The sequence below is a fragment of the Anguilla rostrata genome, chromosome 9, assembly GCF_018555375.3.
Source record: "Anguilla rostrata isolate EN2019 chromosome 9, ASM1855537v3, whole genome shotgun sequence".
NCBI classification, from domain to species: domain Eukaryota; kingdom Metazoa; phylum Chordata; class Actinopteri; order Anguilliformes; family Anguillidae; genus Anguilla; species Anguilla rostrata.
In genome coordinates this window covers 28,078,657-28,102,356 of record NC_057941.1, presented here as the reverse complement: position 1 = coordinate 28,102,356, position 23,700 = coordinate 28,078,657, and the positions used below count along the sequence as shown (strand labels likewise).

At 40.7% G+C, this 23,700-nt stretch overlaps 2 protein-coding genes and 1 pseudogene across 5 annotated transcripts; all 3 read right to left on the bottom strand.

Annotated features, from left to right (window-relative positions):
- Positions 1-1,872: 1,872 nt before the first annotated feature.
- On the bottom strand, positions 1,873-22,615 carry LOC135263471 (uncharacterized). 4 transcript variants are annotated; one of them, XM_064351509.1, is made up of 5 exons: positions 22,309-22,615; positions 10,433-10,480; positions 6,215-6,340; positions 3,834-3,988; positions 1,873-3,000 (listed from the first exon to the last, which is right to left on the bottom strand). In XM_064351509.1, exons 2-5 carry the CDS (start codon positions 10,476-10,478, stop codon positions 2,746-2,748), a joined length of 582 nt encoding a protein of 193 aa, XP_064207579.1. In that variant the 5' UTR covers positions 10,479-10,480; positions 22,309-22,615; the 3' UTR covers positions 1,873-2,745. The 4 variants fall into 4 exon arrangements, with proteins under 4 accessions (XP_064207579.1, XP_064207580.1, XP_064207578.1 ...); XM_064351510.1 differs by lacking the exon at positions 10,433-10,480 and having other exon boundaries at positions 22,309-22,614; XM_064351508.1 differs by lacking the exons at positions 10,433-10,480; positions 22,309-22,615 and adding an exon at positions 9,170-9,843.
- Positions 11,556-12,983, bottom strand: LOC135262563 (zinc finger BED domain-containing protein 5-like). Its single transcript, XM_064349574.1, is given in 3 exon segments — positions 11,556-12,192; positions 12,258-12,421; positions 12,699-12,983. Coding segments are annotated over 3 exon segments (1,086 nt in total).
- Positions 12,846-19,354, bottom strand: LOC135262562 (putative nuclease HARBI1; annotated as a pseudogene).
- Positions 22,616-23,700: the final 1,085 nt, after the last annotated feature.

Here is a 23,700-nt window from a genome sequence, read left to right as displayed (position 1 = left end):
GCTAACTATATACACAAATTTATCTCATTAGGATATACCCCTTGAAATGCATCATCTCGTATCGAAGTTACCGAACATGTTTTACCGTTTTATGTTAACATTACGGTCACATTTTTGTGCTTGATTATTACTCCTACTGGTTACAGAACCACAAGCACAAGGTCGTAGCATCTGGTTCAATCCAGAGACTGTAAAAAATATGGACAAAGCTACTGTGACGTCACCCATTGCCTCTCCGTGGGTCTGTAAAACACGTTTTGAAGCTCAATGGCGGGCGCGGCCATGTTCTCGATTTGGAGCCAAAACCATAGAGTTAAGCGGTCTTGTGATTTTTACAATGTGATTGACAGTCCGGTACGGAAAAGCCCATCAACCTGAACGAACGATTGCAGAACGAACTTGAGGCTAGCTGACTGTCTGCCGTTATGTTTTAAAATATATGATCAAATGTTTACGGAGTTTAATTTCCATCCGTGACTGTACCGTGTCATGTAATAACGTTATATGTATGACATTAATCATACAATTATGTTCAGTTATCTTCAATTTATGTTTCTCGGCAAAACGAATATGCTTAGCTAGCATATCAGTTTGCCAGTGAGCTAGGTAAGCTATCCGTGGTTAGCTCACGCATTAGCAATATGAACTACAGGGGAAGAACATCGACTGCACTGATGGTCAATCAATCAGAGATGTGTAGACTACTGGTGATTTGACTAGGCTAATTTTCATATAACTGTCTGGTAGACCTGCTGTTAACCAAGCAAGTTATCGTCGTAGGTTTTCGCCACAGTCAAGTTAATGAGCCATTAACTGCTACTACTCCATCGCCGTTTGTGGTGTTTACTTGCTGGGTGACGCTAGCTGACCGATCGTTCGCAAGTCACTTTTTACCGAATAAAAATTAACACTGTCAGCGGTGATTAACAAATCTACCAAGTATTTTAATAACTGATTTACAGGCGTGTAAATATGACAACGCACTTTGAAGAGCAAGTTTTCCACCTGTTGCATAAAGACAAAAATAATGTACATTGAATTTCTAATTATTATTATTTTCTTGCTAGCTTCTAGCTTTCACATTCGTGCAGCATAGCCCAGGTAGACATTTACGGAATGTACACGACTGACAAGCCGTCAAACACGTTTGACAGATGGAATATTTCCCGGTTAGGGTTAGCTAGCTAGTCAAATGGCTTGGTAGCCGAAGTTGCGAACTGTTTTAGCATAGGCTACTGGACTACCACATATAGCAAATAAGCGTTAGCTGATTACGCTTTCTGCCAACTAATTATTTGGTTAAGTGGGCTAAAGGAAATAGTAAAAATGACTCGGCTACCGCAAAACTTCAGAGGAGGATTATTTTATGGTCGTCTAGTGCAGCTGTAAATAGCACACGCTATAATGAAACCACTACAAAATGGGATGCCTGCATTTTCTGACTTCGCACAGGTGGACCGTGGTCGGAGCCGCAAATGTGAAGGCCAAGAGACGCCACCTCCCACCCCAGTGACCACAGATTGTAGACCCTACTGTAGCTCAGTCCTCCGCAGTAATCCGGAAGTGACGCAAGCTGTACCTCATTGGTCCAGAACAAATATTGGCACTGTGCCCAAATGACGCAATAAATCATGAAATCGACCCATGGACAGTCATAAGACGAATAAAATACACCTATTATGACTGTTTGTTCTTGTGAGAAAAAATTATTGACTTTGTATTTTGTTCGCATTTGTACCGTAGACTTACATGGAAACCGGATATGAAAACACCTATACTGGAGCCATCCGTAGTGGCGCTAGTAAGCAACCAGGAACTACAACACCAGGAAATGAGCTTCAAAAACGAAGTCTGGTTTTGGCCGCTTGGTTCAATCCGAGGGATGTAGTTTAAATACCGAATAAATGTACGGTATTGTTTTGTATTAATTGGTTGTTTTCCGTAATTAAATTACAATATTTTTTTTTTTGCGTAGTTTCAGCTGGCATTTCGTACCTGCGTATTTTGACCAAGAATTGCATGGTTGGTACACAAAATGCGTGCAGGTTGGCAGGTCTGAATATAGTCTGAAGCCATTCACAGACTTACCTTTAAAGTCACTTTAACTGGTTGCACCACCTTTAGCAATAACTGCAACCAAATGCTTCCTGTAATTTGATATCAGCCTTTCACATTGCAGTGGAGGAATTTTAGCCCACTCAAAATTACTGGATATTCTCCCTAAGAATTTTCTGGCACAGAGCAGAATTAATTCTTCCTTCAATAATGGCAACTCATCCAGATCCCGAGGCAGCTAAGCATTCCCACACCATCCCACGATCACCGCCATGTTTGACTGTTGGTATGGTGTTCTTACTGTGAAATGCTGTATTTGTTTTACGCCAGACATAGAGAGACCCATGTAAAAAGTCCTATAAAATCAGTCCATAGAACATTATCCAAAAGGGGTTCGGGATCATCCAGGTTCTAGGAACAGTAAATAGCCAGGGAGTTCACTGATAACGAGTGGGGGGGCCTTTGTTTCTGAGCTATTTTTATGGAACAGCGGTGAAATAACTGAATAGTGACTTTCGAAAGGAAAATGACATGAGAGGGTGATGAGTGCAAAGAAAGTATGTTGCATTTTAAACAGACATCTGATGAGTTCACTTTTATTTCTCTTTTTAAATTTTTAAAATTTATTTATGCTTTTTATACAAATTGTTGTTTTTTTATTAGATGTTGTTTATCATCTGTTTTTTAAATTTATGAAGTTGGTGACATAATGGAAACTTCAATCTGTTCATTGACAATATCATCAGTGACTTTGCTCAGAACAGGTTCTGTGACTTCAGCTACACCTCTAAAGCTAAAATACCAGTTTGGCCACTTAGCAGATTCTAGCTTGTATTTCCCATACTGTTCCCCTCTTCCTGGGATGACTACAGGTGGTCTAACTCTCTGTAGAAAGAACACAGCTTCATGTTGGGAGTCCTCAATTATATCTGGCAGGGGGGACTCCTGAAAATGAACAGAAATGATAGAGCTCAATGCATTGCAGAGGGATAAGGGTTTGGAGACACAAAAGTCTGGTTGACAATCTGGTGGTTTGAAAACCGTAAAATATTGAATGGCTGACAACTTAGTATCATGCTTTGGCTCAGCAGACACAGCGATCAACAAACCAACAATGCATCAGAAAATGTAATGAAGTTGCAAAGAAATTATATTTGGTCAAATTATAATATTCCACAATACATATGAAGTGTCTACTTATGAACAATTGATAGCTTGTTACATTTCAGGGTTTTTAACTGTTAGCAGATGCAGGGCGCACCCATGATTGAATTTGAGAACCCCTGGTCCACAAAATTTCAGTGGTGGATTTGAATGTTAAGGTCATACAGTATGTCAGAAACAGCTAAGCATAGAATAAATATCACACCCCGGGACTGGTAGTCAATCAGATAAATGAATATTATCAATTAATTTACTATGTGCAAAATTCCTTTCTTTTTATTCAATTATGGCCTGACAGGAGAAAGTGCTAACTGGTGACATTATAGTAACCCAGTCACTAAAACTAAACCATCTGTGGAAATACGCTGAAAGCAAATGGCAACGAGCCAAACCTGTATTGTGCTACTAAGATTAAGGACAAACAACCCAAGGATGCAAGCATGTTTTCAGTGCCCTTAACTGATCGAGACTGGCTGCAACAAGACACAGCATGCACAGGGGGGCAAGACCAAGTTTTGGTGATGTCCCAAGTGTGGATATGGGAAGATGTTGGCAAGGGATTTACATGGGCAGGCGGTGAATGAAATGTTTGTCCCACACCCTTAGCAGCTTACCGGTTGTTTTGCATAAACGTATTTCTGATTTCCCTCTTCAACGCAACTCAGAACGCACTGCTGCTCATTGAGGAGGACATGGATTATGATGGCTACTCCCTTGGGTGTGCTTTGGCAATTGTTCTTATACATCTGGAACAAGAAGCAGCTATCATCTGAAAATTGGGGAAAAAAAGTTAAAAATGGAAACAGCAAACAAACAACTAGTTTGTTTTACACACATGTCCATTACCAAAGACTAGAATTCAGGACCAGGATTCATTCAATAAGTATTTGTTTCAAGTTCAATTGTTCGGGGCCTCGGGGTGCCTTGTGCTGAAAAAACGCTCATTCCACAGCAAAAGCGGTAGCCTTGTGACTGGGTGTTTGAGCTATGGTCTGCTATGGAGAGCCACATTGGCACCAGGGAACGATAGGGGTTAAGCCAGCTAGTCCTGTTGGTCTCAACACTCTCTAGCAGCCACTCCTGGTCAAACCAGGCTCCTGCAGACACATAAACCGAGAATATACTGATCTCGTTATCCTCCAAGGACATGGGCAGTATATGACTGCTGGTGCGTCTGCAGGGCGGACAATAGCAAGAATAGGCGCCACGTGAATTGGAGGGGTCACATGTCTGCCACCTCCTTATGTCGGCAGGAAGGGTTGCTGGCAGGAGATCAACAAGTTAATCTGAATTTGAGGTTGGGAAAATGGTATAAAATCTGGCATAAAATAAATTAAAACAAAAAATTGAATTGTTCCCTTTCTCTCTTTATAATCTCACACACAGAAGAGTGGGTAAATTTTAGTGTTGAACCAAACAGTGTATGTGAAGAAAAAACACTTGCATTTAATATTCAGTCAAAATTGAGAATAAATGCTAATTCAATCATAACCTCAGCCTTAGGACGAGGTAAATAATGCATGTGTATATGTTGTAGTCTGTATTCCCGGTCACTTGTCTCCCCAGTACTGTCTCTGTGTCTGTGTTCCCTGAGCTGCTTCACTCCCCTGTACTTGTGTGATTTCACTATTCGGGTGGTTCCGGGTTTTCGTGGTTTCCCCCCTTCTTTCCAGTCTCGCTTTACTTACTTCCTGCTTATTTCTAGTTTTACTAATTTCTACTAATCCCTACTAACTTATAGATTGTAAAGTACTAACCTCACTAATATACTAACATGTGAATATTACTAATGGACTAACACACACTAGTTTTGGGTTTTTGATAGTTTAGATCACTATACTAATACATTAACCAGTCTCCCCTTTTCCATGCTGCGCTGTAGCTCCGCCCCTTTTCTTTCTAGCCTGCTCTAACGCTGAGTTCTGCAATTGCCTGCACCTGTCTCTTGCTCTAACTGCACCTCTCTCTCTCTGCACGTGTTTTACCTGCTTCACCTAGGCCGTCTATTATCATTGTTGTCTATGTGATTCCAGTCCGCGTTTTGTCAGTCCCCTGTCATTGAATTAGTTTTCCTAATGTTCTTCACCTGGATGTTGTTTGTTACTCCTCCCTCACTCACTTAACCCCTCCTTGATTGTTACCTTCCCCAGTGTATAAATGTCAGTCTTTTCCACCAGCTCAGAGTCGGAACGTTGATCGAATTCATTGTGCCGATTATTAGTAAGCCTTTGTCTATCGAGATTCCTGCGACACCCCTTTGCCCGACTTCGAGTTTGCCTGCCCCTTTTGGTTTTGTTTGCTTCTGGTTTGACCTTCGCTTTGCCTTGACTTCTCTTTTGCCTGTCCCTTTGTACCTTCGCCATTCTGATCTCCTGGTTTTTGATTTTTTGCCTGTCTTTTCACTATTCTTTTGGAAACTCGATTCGGCACCGTCCTCTCTCTGATTACCTGGCTTCGAACCTCGGACTGATTAAAGACAACATTTTTTGGATTTCCCTGGTCTGCGTGTGGGTCCTTACTCAGAACATATCATGTATATATTTGATTATTGCTTTGAACACTGAAATATAAATGGATTCATGTGCTATATCACTGACAAAATGTTGATGCCAGGGCAAGGCAAGTTTATTTATACAGCACATTTCATTTCCAGTGACAATTCAATGTGCTTTAGAAAGAACATATTGTTCCACCAATGTGGTGCATAATAACAATGCAGTTTAGAAGACTGGATCCAGAAGATCTGAGAGGTCTGGAGGTTTTGTATCTCAAGAGCATGTCATAGATGTATTTCGGGGCTATATCATTTAGTGGTTTATAAAAAAGTAGCAGAATTTTCAAATCAATTCTCGGACACACTGGAAGCCAGTGCATAGATCTGATAACTGGGGTAATATGTTCAGATTTATTTGTATTAGTTAAAGCTCTAGCAGCTGCATTCTGAATTGGTTGTGGTCTAAGTGTGTAGTGGTTGCCAAGAGTGAAGCAGATTTACCTGATACGTCATTTCTGTACTCAAACTTCAAGGAGCCGTTAGGTTCCACAACGAGGAACTGGTGGTCCTTGTTCTTGATTATTTTCCTGGTACATCTGTCCCTCATCAGGGAATCACATTCATCATCTGTTGGTCAGAAGCAGAATGAGAGGTTACTCTGCTCAGGAGAGAGTATATCAGCTCAGGAGAGGGTATATCAGCTCAGGAGAGGGTACATGAGCTCAGAAGAGCTTATATCAGCTCAGGAGAGGTTACTCAGCTCAAGAGAGATTACTCACCTCAGGAGACGGTATATCAGCTAAGGAAAGGTTACTTACCACAGGAAAGAGTGTATCAGCTCAGGAGAGAGAATGTCAGCTCAGGAGAGGGTATATATCAGCTCAGGAGAGAGAATGTCAGCTCAAGAGAGGGTATCAGCTCAGGAGAGAGAATGTCAGCTCAGGAGAGGGTATATATCAGCTCAGGAGAGAGAATGTCAGCTCAGGAGAGGGTATATCAGCTCAGGAGAGGTTACTCAGCTCAAGAGAGGGTATATAAGCCGAAAAAGGGTTACTCAGCTCAGGAGAGGGTATATCAGCTCAGGAGAGGTTACTCAGCTCAAGAGAGGGTATATAAGCTGAGGAATTGTTACTCAGCTCAGGAGAGGGTATATCAGCTCAGGAGAGGGCTGTCACTGTCACTGGCTGTCACTGACAAACTGCAGATTATCTAGTTATTTTCCTCCTTCCGGATTTCCTATATTATTGAATATTTGTCACACTGAATGGTTTCAGATCTTCAGATTAAATGTAAATGACAAAGGGAACCTGAGTAAACATAATTCAACAAGTTTAGTTATAATTTCATTTATCTAATGAAAAAAGTTATCACGTTTAACGGGCAAACGGAATTTGTGGCTGAGTCTGAAGTGAAATATCTATTTGCAATGAAAGAGGTTATTTATCTAAATCCACCTTACATTGAAGCGTCATTAAAATTAAAAACCAAACAGAGTTAGTCAAGAAAAATATTTTTTAATTAAGGACACATTTTAATTTATTAATGGCCTCTGAACGATCTTTTAACTTTTCCATAAATTATTTAAAACCCAACCAATGCACTCATGTTGATGTGTTGTATTCACAGAAAAGCCAACATTCTAAATGGCCAAATCTTTCAGTTTCAATTATGCAATTCAATTATAAATTTCAAGGTTTTACTTTTTCAAATAAACTATCAAGTTATCACGTTTTTTGTAGCCATTCAACTCCAGGCTGGCCTGGGGTTTGCCGAGTGATTAAATCAAAGTTCCAACGCTCCATAGATCAGCTTTAGCGAACAGAATCCCGCATACCTTTCAAAATGTTGAAGTCAAATTACCGCTAAATGTATTAATGTAAAATGCTCTACAGAATATGCTGTGTGCAGCGCGAGTGTTAACGCCGGGCACCCACCGCACGCGTAGCGTAAGCGGCGCGTAAGCAGCACAGCGCGGTGCGTAGCGTGTCTCCACTGGTTCCGTGTGTGGGAGAGATGTTCGTGTTTCTTCGGTGGTGTTATGTCTTGCGCAAGAGGTGTAATGTCACATTCCTATTATTCTGCGCAACGTGTTGTGGCAGTGTTGTTAGGTTTGTTGACACTAACCTATATAACCACATGTCCACCGTATCTTTACGCTACTCTTGCACCCGCAAACCAAAACTCAAACAAAACTCATGACAACTGTAAAGAATGAGTAGCCTATGTTTGCGTCTGAAACTCTTGGTACATTAATAATGGAAACTTATAAACGATAACAGTAATGACCAAAAGTGGAATATTTTGGCTGATACTAAGAGCAATAACATTAAATGGAAAATGCTCCAGTGATGCATAGCCTATTGTAACGGTTTCTAGTGCGCTCGCGGTCGATACGCGTGCGGTGGGTGCCCGGCTTTTAGTCTACTATGGCGCACGCACACGCAGAGACTCCACAGCAAAAGCATCTGCTCTTCTACTGCATGTGTGAACACACACGAACACACTTGGTAGCTAGTGGAATCTAACGTTAGTTAAGTATCACGAAAAGCCGTGGATTTGTACCATATTTGCTCTGAGGTCAGATTAATAGGCTACCATGCAGTGAGGCTGCTCCGTGAACATGACTGGATGAAATATTTGGCTTCTTAACTCCGTGAGAACCTGTTGTGTTCGGGGAAACGCTCTCTTTTGGGTGTGTGGGAGAGATGTTCGTGTTTCTTCGGTGGTGTTATGTCTTGCGCAAGAGGTGTAATGTCACATTCCTATTATTCTGCGCAACGTGTTGTGGCAGTGTTGTTAGGTTTGTTAACACTAACCTATATAACCACATGTCCACCGTATCTTTACGCTACTGTTGCACCCGCAAACCAAAACTCAAACAAAACTCATGACAACTGTAAAGAATGAGTAGCCTATGTTTGCGTCTGAAACTCTTGGTACATTAATAATGGAAACTTATAAACGATAACAGTAATGACCAAAAGTGGAATATTTTGGCTGATACTAAGAGCAATAACATTAAATGGAAAATGCTCCAGTGATGCATAGCCTATTGTAACGGTTTCTAGCAGCGTTAGCTGGCCAACGAAAGGCAATAGAGTTAACTGTCTCGCACGTTCACTGAAGTGAAGTGTATAGCCTATGAGGGACCCAAAACTGGAATGGGGTGCAGTTTCTGTCGCCTCTTTTTTGCAGACACTGACACTCTCATAGCTCAATGTTTCGCACTTTTGCATTTAATCAATAGGCCTACACCCCCATGATATAGGACTATCGCCATCTCTATGTCTCCTATAGCTTTCTTCAAATCAGCTGTTATGTAGGCTATAATCGGACTCAGCGAGTTCACTTCACTACCCTGCTTGGATTTCAGAATGACGTTAAATTCCTCACCAACCGTTTTCCTCCACACAAACCGCATCTCGTTGTTGTCCTCATTCTCTGGTCCTCTCTTACCTGAGACAGCAATTTCTTCAAACGCAATTTCTTCGCCCTCGTCTCCAAAACCTCCTCCACTACCTGCCATAGCGACCCACATTATACCGCACCGAGATCGCAGTCGTTCAAAATAGCTTCTTGCAATTGTTTGTATAAAACTGAATTTAGCGCCACTTGTTTTGCTCTCCGCTCAATTGTGGATGTCGGCAACCACTGAATGTCCCAGTCGGCTTAAACGTGTCCTTGTTCGGCGGTGGCGGGGGCGGGGGCGGGGGCGAGGACGATCAAATGACCTGTCTGGGTGTATGCATTGACGTCACTTTCCCACTGGAATACGTCCCCTCAGTCGGGACTGATGGTGCATTCGGCCGGTCCTCGTCAACTCGTGAAGTCGGTTATTTCCGAAAGAACCATCGGAACGTGGATTTGCGATTGCTATTTTGTGTCAGGTATGTTGGATTTTTGAGTAAAATCATACCTTAATAATTTATATGGTTGGCTAGCTAATACTATCTAACCATCCCCCCTTTGTTTGTAGAACACAAGGCTCATCATCATGGATGTTTTTTAATAAATGCTGACAAAAACTTTACAGTTACACAGAATATAAATGAAAGATGCTAAGTATTTAATTGATAAGTAGTCAGTACAGTACATAACTTAAGGTATGATTTTACCCAAAAATCCAAGATACCTGACACAAAATGACAATGCCTTTTCAGCTCGTAAAATGGCTGAAGTCATTGAAGACAGACCATATACAGATAGACGTAAAAATCAGTAAATCAGAGGTTAAAGGAGTAAATAAAATTAAAATTAAAAATGACTGCAAGAGGAGTGGGTCAGGGAAAAGTAAGGATCGTCATTTGTTTAGGATTAATGGTTCTGAAAAACAGGACCTGAAGGGGGGAATGGGAAGGGGGGCAATGTAAACACCGATTAAGATTAGGACACACAGGTCTAAAACAGTAGCCTAATCTTTTTCTTGATGAATAAACAAGTTGACAGAAGATGCTCTTATTGTGGGGAACAAGAAACAGCAGCCCATGTAGTAGGCAGCTCGTCGGTCCCAATACTTCTCATTTCCTCACCTCCTTTCATCCAATCTACTGCCACCATTCATCTCTTATACCAAATGACAGTGACACTAGGGAAGCCATTACTATTACTAGCCTTTTCGTTATATGTCTGTCAAATGTGTGTATCTCTCAAGGTGGATTATACCAGATCACTGTTAACCGACCATGTGGTTTTTTTTTAAATTCTTGTTTTCAAAATTACCTGGAAGGTCGACTTCATTTTCTCCAAGCGAAGTACTCTGAGTCATCACTGTTATTTCAGGCCATTCGATCAGTGATGAGGACCAAAAAAAAAAAAAAAAAAGAAGACGTCAGTGACATGAGTGATGGAATAGCACAGCACTAAAAACCAGCTGATGAACAAAAAATATATTCTGTCAACTAATCAATATGCAATAAATCAGTGGTTCTCAAACTTTTTACACTGCGTACCACCTCAGAAATATTTGCCTCTCCAAGTACCACCATTATGACAGACATTAAATTACAATAGCGTAGGCCTACCCTATTCAGCTACACACAGTTCATGCAGGAGGCTAATTTATTCCTAATAAGAAAATTATTTATTGTTGACTGTTCTCAGCCACAGCCACGCTGTACACAGGGGTAGCACTAGAACGGGCACTTAAACTCTTACACGCAACTCTCATACAATGCAAGGGGCAGCCCCTCACACACACAGCAAGTGAGAACATTGAGAATAACAACTGTATTTCATTCAAACACACACACACAGCAAGTGAGAACATTAAGAATAACAACTGTATATCAACAACCTGTTTGAAAATTGTTAGGGTAAATACAAATAATGTTAAAAGTTGGCCAGCATGTTGGTGACTATTGACAACTTACATAAGCCTAATGAGAAGGGTGCGCCTGCCTCTGCAAACACAGTCGTGCGATGTGTGGGTCAATCGAGGTTAGCTTCAGTCTCAGGTTTGGCTCAGCATCCATCCTGCTTCTGTATTTCATTTTTATTACGGCAAGTGAAGAGAAGCCTTTCTCGCACAGATATGTGGTTGCAAAACGAAGGAGAAAGCGCACAGCCTTGTCCGAAAGCGCAGGGTATTCGCTGTGTTGTTGTATCCAAAAGTCCAGCAACGACTGACTTCTGAAAGCAGACTTCAATGTTTCGTCGCAAGACAATTCTGTTAAACTCTCCTGCTCACCAACAGTGAGGTCCTTGGGCATTTCAGAGGATTCGAGGCTGAACGGGTTTCTCATCCAGTTGTTCGCTTTGTCCGCCACTGGGAAATATTTGCGGAACTGTTGTCTGAGCATGACGAGGTGCGCAACGATGTTGTTCCTGACTCCATCATCAAGGGTCAGGTTGTTGTCAGACAGAAACTCTCCAAAGCAGGTAAAGCTGAAACATCACTTACCTTGACTTTGATTTTTAACAACTCCATCTTTTTCAGCATTGCGTTGATTTTGTCCTGCACATCAAAGACATTGATGGAGAGTCCCTGTAGCCCCAAATTCAGTTCGTTTAAACAAGAGAAAATGTCCGACAAGTATGCCAGTTGACTGAGGCACACAGTATCTTCGAAAATATCTGATAAGGGGAAGCTTTCGTCCTGTAAGAACATTTGGACCTCTCTGTGCAAATCGAAAAGCCTCGAAAGCACCTTCCCACTTGATAGCCACCTTACTTCCGTATGAAGCAAGAGTTGGACATGCTCGCTGCCCATCTCATCGCAGAGCACATGGAATAGACGAGAATGCATTGGTCGGGCCTTAATGAAGTTCACAGCTTTCACAGCCGAGTCCAGCACAGACTTCAATTCTTCGGGCATCTTCTTCACCGCCAGGGCCTCACAATGGATGCTGCAGTGAGTCCATCGCATCTCCGGTGTCATAGCCCTGGCGCTGTCCGTGCAGGCTCCAACACACTTTTTCCAATCAAGCCCATTCTCTTGGACAAACGCATTCAGGAGCTGGAATATGGGCTCGGCTGTAGTTCTGGTCTACAGTGATTGACAGAACAGAAAGTCCTCCTGAGCTGCACCATTATATTCATATCTGACGTAAACAAATCTGCAACATCAGTAGTCTTGTCTAGCTGGATGGAATAATAGCGACTACTTTTAATACGCTCAATCAGTGTGTTTTTAACATCATCTGCCATGGCTCCTATTCTTCACGACACAGTGTCGTTGGAAAGTGGCACCAAGTTTAACTGTTTGGCAGCCTTCTCCCCCACACATGATGCGTGTCATCACTTTGGCTAATGGTAAACACAGTTGTTTGCCAATTGTGTGTGGCTTACCGGCTTTCGCTATGCGGAAGCTTCCTGTGCTTTGGCTACGGGTGTAACACAGGATTGAATCGTGGACGTGGACTGCTTCAGGTCGACACGTTTTCTTAGAAAAAATCAACTGGTTTGTCTTTCAGCACTGCATGTTTGGTTGTAAGATGCCGTTTGAGATGCGATGGATTCATGCATTCATAAGAACATCACCACATACCACACACTGCAGCCTGGGCTCTTCCCCCGTCCCACTCCAGCTGAATCCAAATTTGACATAACTCGAGTCATATTTCCTTACTGTTTTGCACCGTTTGCTACTAGTAGGTGCTGTGGAGACTTCACTGGCGCTGCTGAAATAGCCACTGGCGCTTGTGCTCGGTTCACTGTCGTCCACTTCAGTTTCTACAGGGTTGCTCGAAATATTCTCCTCCTGATCCGCACTTTTCTTCCTATTAGCTCCCGTTTGGAGCCACGATTGCAGTGTTTTTGAACCATTCATCATTTTAGCTACCTCCGCTTAATATCTTGCCATCACAGTTTAGCTTGTAACAATTAGGCCTACTAATCGTGGATGTTTGCGCGCGCTACTACCCAACTACAGGCTGATATCGAAAAAAAAAAATTACAGGAAAAGCAAATCTTGTTTTAAATCCCATTTCAATGATCTCATGGTTAAAGTATTTTCATTTGTAGTAGTATTTTGATAGCATTATATGTTTTTAAATTAATTTTATTTCATTTTTAAAAAATATTTCGGAGATTCCTCCGCGTACCACCACTGGTACACGTACCATAGTTTGAGAAGTTGTTCAGAAGTAATCTGATAGGATTTCGGCTATCGGATTGGATCAAATCTTGAAAATGGGTTGTTCAAAGGATGGATTCAAGGTGGATTTTTAAGGAACAAAAGGTAATAAAACTTTAAAATTGGTCAAATAATACAATATTTGCATCATGTAGTAAATATACATTTATTTCTATTTTGCATTTGATTTGTTTAACCGTTACAATGATAAAATAGATAAAGTAAACATGAGGCTATCTATTAAGCCTTTAAGTACAGTAAAGTAAAAAAAAAGGATTTTGGCCCCATAAAATAATCCCCCAAACAACTGTCAATATCAGACAAAAATAATATATTTAATTTTAACTGTCATTTATCACTTTATATTAATTACAATGACACAATCATCAGAGATGAGCCAGTCAAAAGTAGTTTCTAACAATTGCATCCCTTATTGCACATCCAGTCAGTCCTTCATTCTGAGAGAACGCCGGAGGTTGGTCCGGGTCCTCAACAGGCTCAGGTGCATCATAAACGTCATCACAGAGAGGGACAATGCGCCTGGTAGCGATGTTGTGCAGGACAATACAGGCAAGTATTATGTTGCACGCTCCCTGTGGTTCCATCGCAAGTAGTTAAGGCATGCAAAGCGCCTCTTCAGAACTCCATTTAAACGCTCAATTGCACATCTTGTTGTGCAATGAGCACTGTTGAAGCGTGCCTGCTCAGGTGTGTTTGCTGCAAGAAGAGGGGTCATCAGCCATGGTAGGAGTGGATATGCACTGTCTCCTAATATTATGCCATCCGGTCGGTTGGTTTGGTGCTCTCTGTATAGAGCGCTGTCCCTCAGGATACGCGCATCATGGACAGACCCAGGCCACTTCACAAGGCAGTTTGTGATGATGAGGTCAGCGTCGCCGACAAGTTCGATGTTGATGCTGTGCCTCCCCTTTCGGTGGACGTACTCCCACTCCCTCTCATGAGGTGCTTGTATATGTACATGAGTGCAGTCGATAACCCCAATAGTATTGGGCATGTTCCCCAAAAGAAAAAACTTTCGCTTGGTCTGGGCAATCTGGTCATCCTTTGGAAATGAAGAAGAACTTTCTTTATTTTGCACAGTTAGCCTTTTTATGATTTAAAACATGTGTTCAAAATATCCACAATGTATTTGTGAATAATGTATATTTGTTTGTTTTTATTTATTTGTTGTGGGTCAGATGAGGGGTCTGACTGTTTAAAAGAAATTGAAAATGGAACAGGTTGTTTGTATTGTTTTATTGTGCTGTTTTCTGTCTCTTCAAATAAAAACACTTGGTGACCCCACGCGGGCTATTCTACCTGTTGTTCTTTACATAGCTAGTATCCTACATTGTGATGTGCAGTCCCATTTAGAGCACTGGTAATCTGGATTTGGTAATCTTGAAAAGTTTGTATCTGGATCAGGGTGATCCAATTCAATGTTGCTTTGAAAAACCAGAACAAAAGTAAAATGGATTACCTGATCCTGGATAGCAAAACATGGGATTTCCAAATCCGGACCATTCTGATCCATATTAAACTTTTTGAACAACTGGGCCCAGTGCAATAAATTAAAGGAAAAGGCTTCAGTCAGGAGGATCTTTCATCAGTGTGCAATCCTTAAACAGACTCATAATTAGGATTAGATGTAAGATTACCTATGCAATGAAATTATTTGAATCAAACAGATATACAGTATTATATATCAATAGCCAATGAAAACTAATAAGGTGATATACTAGTACTACAATTGCAGGCCTATTTTCGAGCCCTCGTAATATTTAGAAATCACATTAATTCACTTCATAAGGATTTTTATTTTTTATTTTCCTGCTTATAAATGAAGGAAATTCCTATGTCTTTATCCTGTGACTAATTAGCAATTTAATAAAGCTAATTATTAATAAAGCAATCTAATAAAGCAAGAAAAAAGAATGTAATGCAGGTGGTCCGTTCAGGCAGTATTCACAGCATGGTAAATTCACAGCTTTTGAATTCATGTCTGCAACCAACAACGTACACAAAATTCTGAAACAGATAGTGGCATTAAAGAAATGATAAATAACTGACTAACTACATTTCATTTATCACACAAAACACAATACATATTCAGAATTAGTGTCAGGGTTGCTACTGAACTAGATAGGTAGCAGCCTGGTATAGTCCACATGGAGTTACATTTTGCAAGTTTGTGTCTCTGAACAGTTTGCATGACTTACAAATATTTGTTTCCCTCCTTTTCACTACTGCACACAAAACTATTTCATAGATATCCTATAGCCAAATGTCCAAAGGCAACACTGAGAATGGGCTACATCATTTTATAGCTTTATTCGTAAACTGTTGTGACAATATTCTTCCACTACAATACACTTCACTATGTTTACTTTCTACGAAGTGCATTCATTTTGTGTGAAACTAGAGTCATCCCAGTCAACTGACAGTCCTCCCATCCCACAGCAATGCTAGAGCCAACTGTGAGTCACCCGTCACACCTACTCTGCATGCTGGGTTCTCTCGTTTGCTCGTCTGTTGCAGAAGGCTGGTCAGTAGAGTTTGGAGGGTCGTCAGTTGGTGTGGTGTGCTTGGACAGGCTGGGTCCTGCAGTTTATAAAAGGTGCCCACATCGGCCTCCTCTCCCTTCCCCCATCTCCACGCTTTCATTTTGGTTTCTTTGAGTTTGCACTTTACAAACCCTCACCACACACATCCCCCTCCTCTAAACACCACATACACCACTGATCCAACAGATTTTCACACTGATTTTTTTTTTTTTGATTTTTCATTCAACCGAGAAGTTGCTATCCACTCACAGATATTAGCTTATGTGTAATATTGCTTTGAAGTCATTCCTTCACAACTTTATCTTATTGAATGTAACTGATCTAGGGCATAGGCTACATTTAAAAAATGTAAATTCTGTGTGAATATAGTCATGGTTGGCAAACTATCAAGCCAGCAATGCATCCCCCTAAAAACAAATCTTAGAGGCTAACAAATTTGTTTAAATTATGTAAAAGGCCATTTGAGTTCTTTTCATCCAACATCACTTGATTTCAGAGTGTTCTTGAAAAAAATAATTTGGATTAAGATTTAAAGAAAAGTGAGGTAAAGTAGGCTAATAATACACTTGAACCAGTAAACATAATCTCATAAAAAACACGTTTTCAATGTCCAAAAATGCCAAGTTACTCACACATACAAGACATACACCGTCTATAACTCATTCATTCAGACTGCCAAAATCCAGGCCTGCCATTAAAAGTATTGATATCAAAATGACGCCAAGTTGCAGTACTATAAACAATATAGGCTATCTTGCCTCACCGAAATTAAATAAGATGTATTCCAAAGCAATGCTACACAATATTTCCTCAATTCTTTCAAGTCACTTGGCCCTGTGTGTATAAGCATGCAATACATGGACAGGCTAAACATATGTGTGGATGGCTTTCTCACAGTCAAGATTGATTGAATAGGCATCTATATGTCCAATTTGTATTGGTATGTATGTATTTCGCTGCCCAGCCTTTCTGTTGCGTGAATGATTGTATGTTTCTTGGTATAAATGTCTGTTCGTAAATGTGAATGTAACATGCTCCAAGGGAAATGTCCCCATGGGGATAAAGAAGTTCTCTATGTATGTATGTACAATATGTATTTTACATGCAGTATTTATTGTACGTAGCAGATATACAATCACTTGTACATTTACTCAAATTCAGTTCAGAAGCAAGTATAAACATATGTTTTCTGGAGAAAAATGCTTCCTGTAGTTACTCACCAGCAGTTTTCTACATGAATTTCAATGTGTTCCATTAGGCAATTCGAAATATTTGACACTTTGATCCGGCACAAAGTTTGCATGACATTGTAAAATGGTAAGATTACAAAACACAGGGCCAAGTGACTTGAAAGAATTGAGGAAATATTGGGTAGCATTGCTTTGGAATACATCTTATTTAATTTCGGTGAGGCTAGATAGCCTATATTGTTTGTAGTACCGTAACTTGGCGTCATTTTGATATCAATACTTTTATTGGCAGGCCTGGATTTTGGCAGTCTGAATGAATGAGTTATAGACGGTGTATGTCTTGTATGTGTGAGTAACTTGGCATTTTTATACGTTGAAAACTTGTTGTTTTATTATGATATCATTTCTTTTTGCAAAGCGTTTTATTATGAGAGTGAGAAATGCAAAGTGACCCTACCCTTTAAGAAACGGTTGTGGATTATGGCTATCCTTGTGTGAATTTGTACAGTCTGATTAGCATGTACCATTTAGCAGTTTCTGTTTGCTATATATGTAAAACAGTGGCTGTGACAAAGGGTGCGGTGGCGTAAGTGTAAAATCATCAGAAACGCAGGTGAAATATGGCCAGTGTATGTACTCACGGATTTGACGGCCATCCAATGAGCCTTGATTGACAAAAGAATCAGCAAGCCCGTAGAATTAGAGCTCCCTAGGTCGCAACTTGTGTACCCTTCTGTCCTGATCCGTTGTCTGTTATTTCGTTGAGATGCTCTTTTAGTGTTTGTAAGGTTTATAAGCAGGTATCTGCAGGTAGCAATCCTCTTCACTTGCTAAGCTAGAACCAGAAAACTTGATAGTGGAGAATAGGAGCAGACGTATATGTCCCAGCAGGCTTTGGATATGAGAATATAACAACAGTGTGAGAGAAATGAGGAGAAATGATGAAATTGCGTAGTTGAAACGATATGTTTTTAGCAGAATGGGCATGTAGGTGAAGGTTGACATGATCACAGACTATAGTGCGAAGTAAATGAAGTGACCATGAGCGAGCTTAGTTTCCTTATCGAACAGTATATATAACAGTCTGTATAAAGCAGTAGTCATTAAAGTGGAGGATTAAGTAATTTGTGAAATCTGTTGCACTGATGTGCTTTTCTCATGTTCAGTACTAGTAGTTATAATTATGAGTGAGTCATGATTTTAAATGTAATTTTTTAATGGGGAGTTGCAGAACGTACATACGTAGTAATTGTTTGTATGTGGCTAGATAGAGAACAGGGCGAGGTAACATGAATGTAGAAACGTGGCGTTTGCTGATAAGAAGGTTTTGTACGGTAGCCAAGTGAAGAAATATAGTTAGTAGAAATGGCACAGTGGTGAACTGGTGTAACTTTTTAATAAAAGGAATACATTTGCCATCATGAAATGCATATGGGTGGTCGTGAGTGAGTTTTGGTAAAGAAAATATAAGCGTAAGAAAACGTTAGTGTAAAAGAGGAAATTATCTGCCTGAGGGCGAGGCGGGATTCAATCCTTCAACCGGAGGTTTACTAGTCTGTGACTTTGTTAGTGCAGCACCATGACATAGCTATGCAATGCTTGAAATATCATTAGCAAACCTGTCCGTGGTTTTAAAGAAGAACACAGGCCAGTAAGCACAGAAGAGCTCCCGTTGAATCCACATGGCTTTGCAATATTGTAGCCAGTTAATAACTGAACGTGCAGACGGTACGTCATAATGCAGTGTATACGTTCGGTGAACGGCGGGTAGATATGGTGCAAAAGCAATAATTGAGAAATAGTAGACAATTATTAGTGAGGGTAAAAGCAGGTTACAAAAATATGTTCCTAGCTGGGCTTGAACCTAGGACCCCATGTTCCCAAGACTGTAACCTCGCCCACTAGGCCACAGCAGACTAGCTGTTTAAATGGGAAATGTTTCAGAATAAAAAGGTATGGGTATTTTGCGTATGTATGCAAGTTTTTGATTGGGTTGTGCAGGTGAAGATTTGGCTGGTGTCGGTAGAGTGTTAAATGGGGAAACATGTTGTTAGTGGGATAGGTGGCAGGAAAAATAAGAATGAGAAGGAGGAGAAGAAGGAGAAGAAGAAGAAAACGCAAAATCCCCTTAGTTTGGGGCTTTATTGTGTGGACATGTGAAGTTGTTTATGAATTCTGTCTGTTGAAATGGGGTGAGAATGTACAGAATTTAATGTTTTTAAGGGCTGAGTGTCCAAGGCGTAACTTGGCGGGACGGCATACCTGCCATCCCAATTGCGACCGATCCAATCCAATATCGGTATCGGGTTCCCATGCTGACGTAATTCACCTATCAGATATCAGCCTGAGGTCACCGATCCACGTATCGATCCAGATTCCAAAAAATCAGTCTCTGATGTTTATTATAAATTATAAATATGTATCAATTTTAAGCCCATAGTCAAAACGTTTTCGCACATCATAATTAAACAGTTCTACAAAGTTATCCAGCAGCCTCCTTATTTTTTTCTCCCAGAATTCTTTGCGGTTGTCATTTTGTGTCAGGTATGTTGGATTTTTGGGTAAAATCATATCTTAATAATTTATATGCTTGGCTAGATAATACTAAGATACGATTTTACCCAAGAATCCAACATACCTGACACAAAATAACAACCACAAATCCACGTTTCGGTGCCTGGATTCGAGTTGTTTCTGCGAATTGCAGCGATGCATTTGCTTCTCTTTTCTTTAGCTTTCGGCAGTCTGTAAAAAGATAGCTCCGATTTCTTGTTGAATGTCCATGGACCTCTGGTAAGTTGTAATGATCACTGTTGAGTCCAACTGCCTTTAATTTAAGCAGATAATCGTTTGTTTTACTCCCGGTTTTGCAGTTTCCTCTACTAAAAGCAGCTCGCAGCATGTTTTGCCACTCAGTCCCGACTGAGGGGGCGTATTCCGGTGGGAAAGTGCCGCCAATGCATACACGTCGCTGCTGATTGGGTAATACCTCTGACACACCCACCAAACCAGAGAAAACGTTCCTCAAAGCCCGTTGCACACCATTTCGAGGAAACACGTCGTTCAACCCAGAAACCGTAGTAAAACGGTGCGCACCATTTTCAGATTGAACGTGCCCCAGGTTATAACAGTTGATGCACAAAACCGATAGGCAACGTTAAATATGCGGCTAAAAGCGCTTTTGTCAGGTGAATGTCTTCGTTGCAACTAGTTACATCTAGCTAAGCATTTTTGTGGTCATTGGTGCAGCATTTAGTAGGTTTGGAAATATGAATGAAGGTAGGCTATTTTCTTTAGAACTACAACTGTCAGGGGACTGATCGGCCGTTCGCGAGTATCGCACACAACGTAAACTACGCGAACTAGGTAGACTACCCGGAAGTACACTCACCGGCCACTTTATTAGGTAGCCTACACCTTGCTAGTACCGGGTTGGTCTTCTGCTGCTATAGCCCATCAGCTTCAAGGTTCGACGTGTTGTACGTTCAGATATGGTCTTCTGCATACCTCAGTTGTAACGAGTGGTTATTCGAGTTACTGTTGCCCTTCTATCAGCTCGAACCAGTCTGGCCATTCTCCTCTGATCTCTGCCATGAACAAGGCATTTTCGCCCAGAGAACTGGATATTTTATCTTTTTCGGACCATTCTCTGTAAACCCTAGAGATGGTTGTGCGTGAAAATCCCAATAGATCAACAGTTTCTGATATACTCAAACCAACCCGTCTGGCACTAACAACCATGCCACGTTCAAAGTCACTTAAACCACCTTTCTTCCCCATTCTGATGCTTGGTTTGAACTTCAGCAAATCGTCTTGACAATGTCGACATACCTAAATGCATGGAGTTGCTGCCACGTGACTAGCTGATTAGATATTTGCGTTAACGAGCAGTTGAACAGGTGTACCTAATAAAGTGACCAGTGAGTGTATAAAACAGCGACGCGGAGCTTGCGCTGAGGAGGTAGACCGTTGTTTTAAACTTATTTTCGTTTCTCTACACAGTTCTTGCACTTTTATTTCAAATATTCACTTTGAAAAACCCTTTAAGGAGTTGTCAGTTTGCCATTGTAGCCAACTGATGTTTCTTTGAAATTCTCTTATTACTTTTGCTTTTGAATTAATCTATACAAATCTACTTACTAGTAGTTGATAATACATTGCCGTGCACTTGATTTGTTCAAGTATTTCAAAACGTTAAAGGAGTTGCCATTGCAATTTACACTCCTATTACTACCAGTTTGTATTTGAAGCCTACTTAACCTACAGTTCAGATAAATTCCTTTGGAATTTAAATGTAATGCATTTTTTGTATATTTTACAAATTTCTTTTAATAAGAAGTGCTGTGTGTTTATTACAGCCTCATATAACCTTACACATAATAATAATAATAATAATAATAATAATAATAATAATAATAATAATAATATTACATTACATTATATTACATTACAGGCATTTAGCAGACGCTCTTATCCAGAGCGACGTACAACAAGTGCATTAGTTCAAGGTGCAGAGGTGCAAAAGAAACACACTAGAGTGAAGTAAAGATTGTAGTGCCAGAAGTGACCACATAGATCAGGACTCCAACTCTGTAGGGTAACCTGTTCAGCAAACAAACAATCCTGCCAAGTACAAACTAGCACTAAAATCACATTAGCCTAATCAGAATCAGACAAAAACCTGCCAAATAAAAACTAACGTGATCATATTAGCCTAACTAGGTACATTGAGCTAAACTATAGGCTAGGGAGGGGTGGGGAGAGGTGCAGCCTGAAGAAATGAGTCTTTAGTCTGCGTTTGAAGGTAGTCAGGTTCTCTGCTGTTCTGACCGCCACGAGGAGTTCATTCCACCAGCGAGGGGCCAGGACAGACACGATAATAATAATAATAATAATAATAATAATAATAATAATAATAGCATTGTTATTATTCAAGAAAAAAGAGCTCTAGTATCGGAATCGGTATCGGCAGATATCCAAATTCATGTATCGGAATCGGTATCGGAACTGAAAAAAGTGGATCGGTGCATCTCTAAAACATATAATTAAAGTAATTTAATTAATTTAGTTCAAGTAATTAAATTCAGTGCTGATCTCCAGCACAATTATGTGTTGGCATTAAAATGTTAAATTGTGTACAGTTGCTACCTCGTACCTTTTCCTTTGAATCTAACATGGCTTTTGTTTGGTGAGGATGGAAAAAAATGACCACATATGGCTATTCTTTTGAATCCCCAAATGTAAAAAAAAAAAATCGATAGAACTGACCTTATTATGTCTGGATTGTATATGATGGCAATGGATGATGATCGGCAGGCTTTCAATCCTTGCAGATAAATCCCTGGTCCACCACGTGTCAGAAAAGCCCTACAGCACCACGTGTGATAGTCTTAATTCCTTAAAACATATGCACGTGCATAAATATTTATACTACTATATAAATTACAAATAATAATTTTATTTCAATTACGATGACAATTTTCTCTTTTCTTTAAAATACATTTAAAAGCAAGAAAATGGCAGAAATGTTGAATGGCAGTGTGGCAGCAACGTTTTTTGTTTTCTTTTGGCTCCTCCTCTTCCTCTTCCTCTGAGTACATACTTCAAAAGATCCACTGCTGCCACCTACTGATAATGGTTACATTATATTTTGGATTTTTCTGAATGGTATTTTACAAATACTTGACGTGTCTATGACTATTTTCAAGGACTACTGCTTTTCTTGTAGTCTACATGTACATACTCGTAGTCTGGACCCAAGCATCCTACATTCCTAAATGCAAATGTACTTAATTTTCCCTTATTTAGGCCAGGGATCTGTAATTCTGATGATGGAGAGCCAAAGGGTCTGATGGTTTTTGTTACTCAGAACTTGATCAATCACAGCCAACTTTCTTGGTCCTTAATTGGCTGCTGGCAACAAAGTTCAAACAGAAACCAACTGGCTATCTGGCTCTCCAAGACCAATTGCAGACCTCCGGATTAGGCAAACTAATTAAAACAAAAGAAGTAGGATTTTAAAGTGTACTCAAAGGACTTTCAAGCTGAAACTGTTCACACTCCAGTAATAAAGTGTTTCCCTAATATATACCCAGAGTTCAAGAAGCTGATGACTAGCCAGGTTCTGAAGTGGATCAGAATCCGCCCCTTTCTCACCACCTACTCAACCCAGCTGCTGGTCCAAGCAATGGTTCTATCCCGCCTGGACTACTGCAACTCTCTTCTGGCTGGACTACCGGCATCTGCCACCAGACCCCTGCAGCTCATTCAGAATGCTGCGGCTCGTCTGGTCTTCAACCTCCCCAGACACTCCCACGTAACTCCCCTGCTCACTACCCTCCACTGGCTGCCTGTTATAGCTCGCATCAAATTTAAAACATTGGTCCTAGCATACCAGGCAGTCAAGGGATCAGCCCCAGCATACCTCCACAAGATATTCAAACCCTACATGCCAGCCAGATCCCTCCGTTCTGCTACCTCAGGACGCCTAGCACCTCCCCCTCTTCGCACCTGCACTTCCAGAACACGTCTCCTGTCTGTTCTGGCCCCACGATGGTGGAATGACCTCCCTGTGGAGGTCAGAACAGCTGAGACTGTGACCCATTTCAAACGACGACTGAAGACCCACCTCTTCAGGCTGCACCTCTCCCCATCCCTCCC

Coding starts and splice junctions, on each gene's coding strand:
- LOC135263471 (XM_064351508.1), bottom strand. CDS start 9,251: ATGTGGGTCGCTATGGCAGGTAGTGGAGGAGGTTTTGGAGACGAGGGC. Junction 6,341..9,169: donor TGAAGAAATTGCTGTCTCAG/GTAAGAGAGGAC, acceptor TCTGACCAACAG/ATGATGAATGTGATTCCCTG. Junction 3,001..3,833: donor ACGTTTATGCAAAACAACCG/GTAAGCTGCTAA, acceptor GTTCATTTTCAG/GAGTCCCCCCTGCCAGATAT.